This window comes from Myotis nattereri (genome assembly GCF_964212035.1).
Source record: "Myotis nattereri genome assembly, chromosome: 1".
Taxonomy (NCBI): Eukaryota; Metazoa; Chordata; class Mammalia; order Chiroptera; family Vespertilionidae; genus Myotis; species Myotis nattereri.
Window position 1 is genome coordinate 120,251,188 of NC_138075.1, and position 7,484 is coordinate 120,258,671.

At 41.1% G+C, this 7,484-nt stretch overlaps 1 protein-coding gene across 1 annotated transcript; it reads right to left on the bottom strand.

Annotated features, from left to right (window-relative positions):
• Nucleotides 1–5,815: 5,815 nt before the first annotated feature.
• LOC308529326 (heterogeneous nuclear ribonucleoprotein A3-like) lies at nt 5,816–7,026 on the bottom strand (the record flags this gene model as incomplete). Its single annotated transcript, XM_081105371.1, is given in 3 exon segments — nt 5,816–6,022; nt 6,024–6,341; nt 6,574–7,026. Coding segments are annotated over 3 exon segments (978 nt in total).
• Between the last annotated feature and the right edge of the window lie 458 nt (nt 7,027–7,484).

Consider the following 7,484-nt stretch of genomic DNA (forward strand, 5'->3'; position numbering starts at 1 on the left):
ATAAATGGAGATTGTCATGCTTGTATCACTTAGCTATTGCTGATAACAAACCTCAACAAAACTCAATGGCTTATAACAATAGTCATTTATTACTAGAGTTAACATGTCTATGAGTCTGCTAGAGGTCAGCTCAACTCAACTGGGCTCGCCTATGCATCTGCACATAGGGATTCTGCTCTAGGTTGGCTTTAGCTGGGACAACTCTGCTCCAGTATATTTCATCTTCCTCCTAGGACCAGCAGGCTAGTCTGGGCACAACTTTCTCCTGGTCTTAGCAGAATTACTAGAGAGAAAAACTTAAAATACACCATCACTTTTTCAAGTTTTTGCTTATATCATGACTCTAGCATAGTAATATGACCTAACACAGATTCAGTGGAAAGGGAAATATATTCTGCCTCTTGATGGAAGGAGTGGTAAACTCACCTGGAAAAGGGTGTGGCTAACAAAGAGAGGTAAATAATGAGGGTCATTAAATCAATCTACCATATAACTGATAAAAGCCATGGACAATAAATGGGATGAATATAAAGTCTACAAAGCAAACTCTCAAATATTTAGAAAATACTGGAAAAGCAGATAATTTTCTTCTTAGCCTTATTTATAACAGCTGCACCAAGCCTTACTTGTCTGTATATGTATATCCTCTGGGTAAAAACTAATATAAGTCAATTTGACCAATAAATGGTAGGGTGAGAATTCAAATCCAAGCAAATTTTATTCAAAAATCTAATATTCTTAACTACTCTGCTACACTGTCTTTCATGATTCTGAGTCTATAGATTTAAACTTCTGACACTATTAAATTCTTCTGTCCTGATAACCTTTGTGTCTACATATTAATGTCATAGTAAAAGCTTCAACTGGCACTAGAAGAGAAAAATCTCTAAAAAGTTTATGAATTGGAGTTCTGTTAACATATCTACTTTATATAGATTATTTTATAATTTTTTATCCAAATCAAGATACTTTGGGGGATAAAGGGAGTACTGTCATTATTATATACTAGAGGCCCAGTGCACAAAATTTGTGCTCGGGGGGTGGGACGTCCCTCAGCCCAATCTGTACCCTCTTGCAATCCGGGACCCCTCAGGGGATGTCTGACTGCTGGCTTAGGCCCAACCCTGTGGGATCAGGCCTAAACCGACAGTCGGACATCCTCTTGCAATCCGGGACCAATGGCTCCTAACTGCTCACCTAACTGCCTGTCTGATCAACCCTAACCACTCACCTGACTGCCTGATCACCCCTAACTGCTCATCTGCATGCCTGATCATCCCTAACCACCTCTGCCTGACTGCCTGATCACCCCTAACCACTCGCCTGCCTGCCTGATAGCCCCTAACCACACTGTCTGCCTGCCTGATCACCCCTAACTGTCGCCTGCCTGCCTGCCTGATCTCCCCTAACCACCTCTGCCTCAGCCTCCACTGCCATGGCTTCATCTGGAAGGATGTCCGGAATGATGTCCGGAAGGTCATTCGACTGTCCGGTTAGTTAGCATATTATACTTTTATTATTATAGATTACTGCATAGCAAATTACCCCAAAATTTAGCAGCTTAAAACAATAAATATTCATTATCTCACACACACTTTCTCAGGGCATAAATCAAGGAGAGGCTTAGCTCAGCGGTTCTGTCTCAGGGTGTGTAATGAGGTTACAGTCAAGATATAGACCCAAACTATAGTCAGCTGAAGGTTTAACTGGGCTGCACAATATGCTTCTAAGCTGTAAATGGCTGTTGGCAGGAAACTTCAGTTCTTCATAAGAACTTTTCCATGAAAACTGGCAAGACATCAGGCTTCCCTGAGGGTAAATGAGAGAGAGAGAGAGAGAAAGAGAGAGAGAGAGAAAGAGAGGAGGTATGAATCTCAGAAATAACAATCAGTTTTGCCTTATTCTACTGGTCAGACAGGCCACCTGGTGCAATGTTGGAGGAAATATGGACACTGGGAGGCAAGGATCATTGGGCACATCTTGGAGGATTGCTACCTCAGGTGCTATTAATAACAACTAGCCAGGACAACAGGTATAAATGAGGGCAGTCCCAGACAAATGAAGGTTTATGGTCACCCTACCTTTACTCATGTCTTGAGAGCTTGTTTGGAGGTTCTAGCAGGGGAGCGCAGCTACTCGTATACCCTTGACCGAAGACCGGTCCTCTCCTCGGGGGGGAAGGTCGTCCTCTTCGACTGAGTGCGCAGCTTCGGGAGAGACGCACATGGATCGGTCAGGGAGGAGGGGGACACCCGCCTAGCCAGCCAGATCAGCCGAATCAACCCTGGCGATCAATGGGGTGACAGATGTCGCAGCCAGATCGCCCTCACATCCACTCATGTCTTGATTTATATTTATCACATCAGAGAGTTATTTTCTATCTATAAAATTATTTATTTCTATGACTAAGTTCCTAAAATTCCATAATAATTGCCACAATCCTGCCCTCCTCACTCCTACTAAATTCATCTCATGACATTGCTGTGGAAGCCATTAGCAGTGAACAACTAGTGGTTTCCAACAAGTTCCCTTCTCTTCTATTGCAAATACTGGATTGTTGCTCCTCTCTGTCCCTCACCATTTCACCCAGGCCCTCCAAACTTCATATGTATGTCTTCAGAAGTCTTGGAGGTTCATGAATAATAAGAGTTCCAGGCTCCTTGCAAAACATTAATAATATTAAAAATAAAGTACTCTACGATTTAAATAGTCTTGATAAGACTAACCCTGAAATTATAACCATATTTTCTTTTTTTAATTAAATCACTTTATTTCATAAAAAAAATTTAGATGGACTGAAAAGAACAACACCTTTTAAAAAAAAGAAAATGTTGAGGAGAACCAAGATGGTGGCATAGGTTAACGCCGGAGTTTGCTGCCTTGAACAACTACTTCAAAAGTGAAACTAAAAAACGGAACGGACATCACCCAGAACCACAGGAACGCTGGCTGAGTGGAAGTCCTACAACTAGGAGGAAAGAGAAGCGCATATGGACACTCAGAGGAGGCGCAGTGCTGAAGTCAAATTCTGAGGTGCGGAGTGCACGGAGCAGGCTGGCGGCGGAGGGCGCAGTTGGCGTTTTCAATCGGGAGAGAGTCGCAGACTCTGAGCTCCAGATACAGGCGAGTCTTTAGGGACCCAGACTCAAATGGGAGAGCTGGACTGTCTGGCTTCGGTCAGAGCGAGTGCAGCTTTCTCTCCGAGCTTTGCAGCGGGTGCTGGGACTCAGAGAGGCAGAGCCCCTGGGTACAGGACTGAGAGCCGCCATAAGTGCTCTCTCCGGCCCACCCTGTTGATCCTGTGCCACCCGCCCCGCCCAAGCCCTGCACAGAGGCATTTGCCAGATAGCCTCAGGCAAACGCCAGATTAGCACCTCCCTAGAGGACAGAAGTTCTCTCACTGCAGACACAGCTGATTCTCATAGCCACTTGGCCTGGAGGTCAAACCCTCCCTGGTATTAGCTACAACAATCAAGGTTTAACTATAAGACTGCGCACAAAGACCACTAGGGGGTGCACCAAGGAAGCATAACGAAATGCGGAGACAAAGAAACAGGACAAAATTGTCAATGGAAGATATAGAGTTCAGAACCACACTTTTAAGGTCTCTCAAGAACTGTTTAGAAGCCGCTGATAAACTTAATGAGATCTACAAGAAAACTAATGAGACCCTCGATGTTATATTGGGGAACCAACTAGAAATTAAGCATACACGGACTGAAATAACGAATATTATACAGACTCCCGACAGCAGACCAGAGGAGCGCAAGAATCAAGTCAATGATTTGAAATGCAAGGAAGCAAAAAACACCCAACCGGAAAAGCAAAAGGAAAAAAGAATCCAAAAATGCGAGGATAGTGTAAGGAGCCTCTGGGACAGCTTCAAGCGTACCAACATCAGAATTATAGGGGTGCCAGAAGATGAGAGAGAGCAAGATATTGAAAACCTATTTGAAGAAATAATGACAGAAAACTTCCCCTACCTGGTGAAAGAAATAGACTTACAACTCCAGGAAGCGCAGAGAACCCCAAACAAAAGGAATCCAAAGAGGACCACACCAAGACACATCATCATTAAAATGCCAAGAGCAAAAGACAAAGAGAGAATCTTAAAAGCAGCAAGAGAAAAACAGTCAGTTACCTACAAGGGAGTACCCATATGACTGTCAGCTGATTTCTCAACAGAAACTTTGCAGGCCAGAAGGGAGTGGCAAGAAATATTCAAAGTGATGAATACCAAGAGCCTACAACCAAGATTACTTTATCCAGCAAAGCTATCATTCAGAATTGAAGGTCAGATAAAGAGCTTCACAGATAAGGAAAAGCTAAAGGAGTTCATCACCACCAAACCAGGAGTATATGAAATGCTGAAAGGTATCCTTTAAGAAGAGGAAGAGGAAGAAAAAGGTAAAGATACAAATTATGAACAACAAATATGCATCTATCAACAAGTGAATCTAAGAATCAAGTGAATAAATAATCTGATGAACAGAATGAACTGGTGATTATAATAGAATCAGGGACATAGAAAGGGAATGGACTGACTATTCTTGGTGGGGAAAGGGGTGTGGGAGATGCGGGAAGAGACTGGACAAAAATCGTGCACCTATGGATGAGGACAGTGGGTGGGGAGTGAGGGTGGAGGGTGGGGCGGGAACTGGGAGGAGGGGAGTTATGGGGGGGGGAAGAGGAACAAATGTAATAATCTGAACAATAAAGATCTAATTAAAAAAAATAAAATAAAAATAAAAAATATAAAAACAAAAAAAATAAAAAATAAAATGTTTATCTTAGGAAATTTGCTTCACTAAAACCATGCTGTAAATAAAATTCATCAAAATAATTACCTTGCTCGACACTTCATTCTAAAGTGGTATAGAAATTTAGTTCTGGTTTAGAGAACCAACCAGTCATTTTGTGAGAATAAACTCTGGCAAACTTACCCCTATTTATGTAAGAATTTCATTTGTTTATAATTTAGAAACTAGTTTTATTTTAAGCATCTATCCCCCAAGTATTGTTTTTAAAATGAATTGTCAAATTTCAATTTTTAACAAGCCCTTTTGGGCTAGCAATAATAGCCCTTATAAAATCAGCAACTGATTTGCACAGAAATTAATAGTTTAATTATTCTTTGAGAAGTTGTCTTTTTAAAGAAAGCATTAGAATAACTAGGTCCCCACTGCTTCTGGTTAACAGGTTAAATGACACACACAAAAAACACACCCTAAAAAGAACCAAATATTTATGCCATTAATCTAAATAATTCCCTGATTTTATATGCAAGAGAATTTATATTCGAGAGGCCACTTGAATGAAGACCATTTTTATATTTGAATCAATCTGGCAATTTAAAAGGTTTATCCTAAGGTTTTCCCTAGAACGAGGACTGGCAGGTTTAATGCTTCTGTTATAACTAAGTCATGCTTATTACAAAACTGCAAAATTTGAGGTCACTCCCTTTCTTTCTCATCAAAAACTGAATTTACCCTAAAGACACCAACAATGAATTATGTACATGAGGCCACATGTCACTCAACATGAACACTCATGGTTATTTGCAGGAAAGTTTTTAAAATTGTTCAAAATGTTTTGGATGTGGTTCCAAAATCAAGTTTCAGCTGAACAATTTTACTAATGTACCTAGTAGTTTTAAATGTGTAATATAAATTTGTGGGGAAACAAATGGTGTCATCAGGTTTTACTGTGAGCTACAAACCTTACCCAGACAGAAACCTTCGTATTTAAGATGGTAGGAAAGACATTCCTCAATTAGGCAAGAAGGGTTCTCATTCAACCCTTCTCTGCTGAGTTTTTAGAACATTCTGCTACCATATCCACCACTTCCACCACCAGATCCATATCCACCACCATAGGGGCTGCCTGAGCTTCTTCCACCAAAACTGCCTTCCTTCATGGGTTTATAATTTGATTGCTGTTGTTCACTGTAATTTCCAAAATCATTATGGTTTCCACCTCCACCATAGTTACCACCAAAATTCCCCCCTTCATTGTAACCATTTGTAAACTCCACCACCATCACCATATCCACCACCCTGGTTTCCATATCCTGGTCCACCACCACCATAGCTTCCTCTACTGCTATAACCAGGACCACCGCCATCGTTGCCACCATCGCCTCCAAATCCATTATATCCACCATCACCTCCTCCATAATTACCTCTGCTGCCACCTCCACCACCATAGCCTCCTCTTTGTGATCCAGCAGACTGCATTTCTTGTTTGGAAAGGGCCTTTTCCACTTCACAATTATGCCCATTAATAGTGTGGGATTCCTGAACAACAATTTTATCACCTATATCATGATCATCAAAACTTATAAAAGCAGCCTAACCTCTTTGGCTCAGTGGATAGAGCGTCGGCCTGCAGACTCGAGGGTACCGGGTTCGATTCCAGTCAAGGGCATGTGCCTTGGTTGCGAGCACATCCCCATTGGGGGGTGTACAGGGGGCAGCTGATTGATGTTTCTCCCTCATCGGTGTTTCTGATTCTCTATCCCTCTCCCTTCCTCTCTGTAAAAATTAATAAAATATATATTTTTTTAAAAGTTACAAAAGCAAATCCTCTTTTTTTCCTACTCTGCCTGTCCTCCATAACTTCTATGGTTTCAATCTTGCCATAGTTTTCAAAGTAGTCTGTCAAATTATATTCTTCTGTATCTTCTTTAACACCACCAGCAAAACTTTTCTTCACTGTTAAATGGGCACCAGGCTTTACAGAATCCTCTCTAGAAACAGCTCTCTTTGGTTCCACTACACTCCCACCAACCTTGTGTGGTCCAGCACACATTGCTGCATCCACCTCTTCAACACAAGAGTAAGTCACAAAACCAAATCCCCGGGAACATTTTGTTTGGGGGTCTCTCATCACCACACAATCTGTGAGTGTGCCCCATTTCCACCACTTAAAATGTCCTCTTAAACTGTCATCTGTAGTTTCAAAGCTCAGACCACCAATAAACAGTTTTCTCAACTGCTCTGGTTCCTTAGGATCATGGCCCTCCATTTTGAGACCCGACTCGCCTCTTCCAACTCGAGTTTAATATGGGACCCCATAATATTTTCTATGATAGATCAATCTACCGGGGAGGGAAACACTAAAATCTAAACAGGATTTACTAATAATTATCGGTGTTTCCTACCCTGGGCATTTTTGTTCAGCAATTAATTTGACCATTATGTTATCTTAATAACTTCGAAGTGAACTTGACCCTGGTGCTAAAGTCAACTCTAACTCACCTTCTAAGTTTTTATAGAACAAGTATTAAAGCAGAGACAACATGTCTAGGTTAAGGGTTTGGTTATTAAGGTTAATTAATTCTACTTTGTTCTGGAATATAACACTAAATATTAAGCAGATCCAGCTATACCCTGATACAAGACAAAAAGAAAAATAATAGTGAATGGTACCATATTATTATTTATTAAAACTGAGTTAAGTAAACCAAGCGAGAAAAACAATCT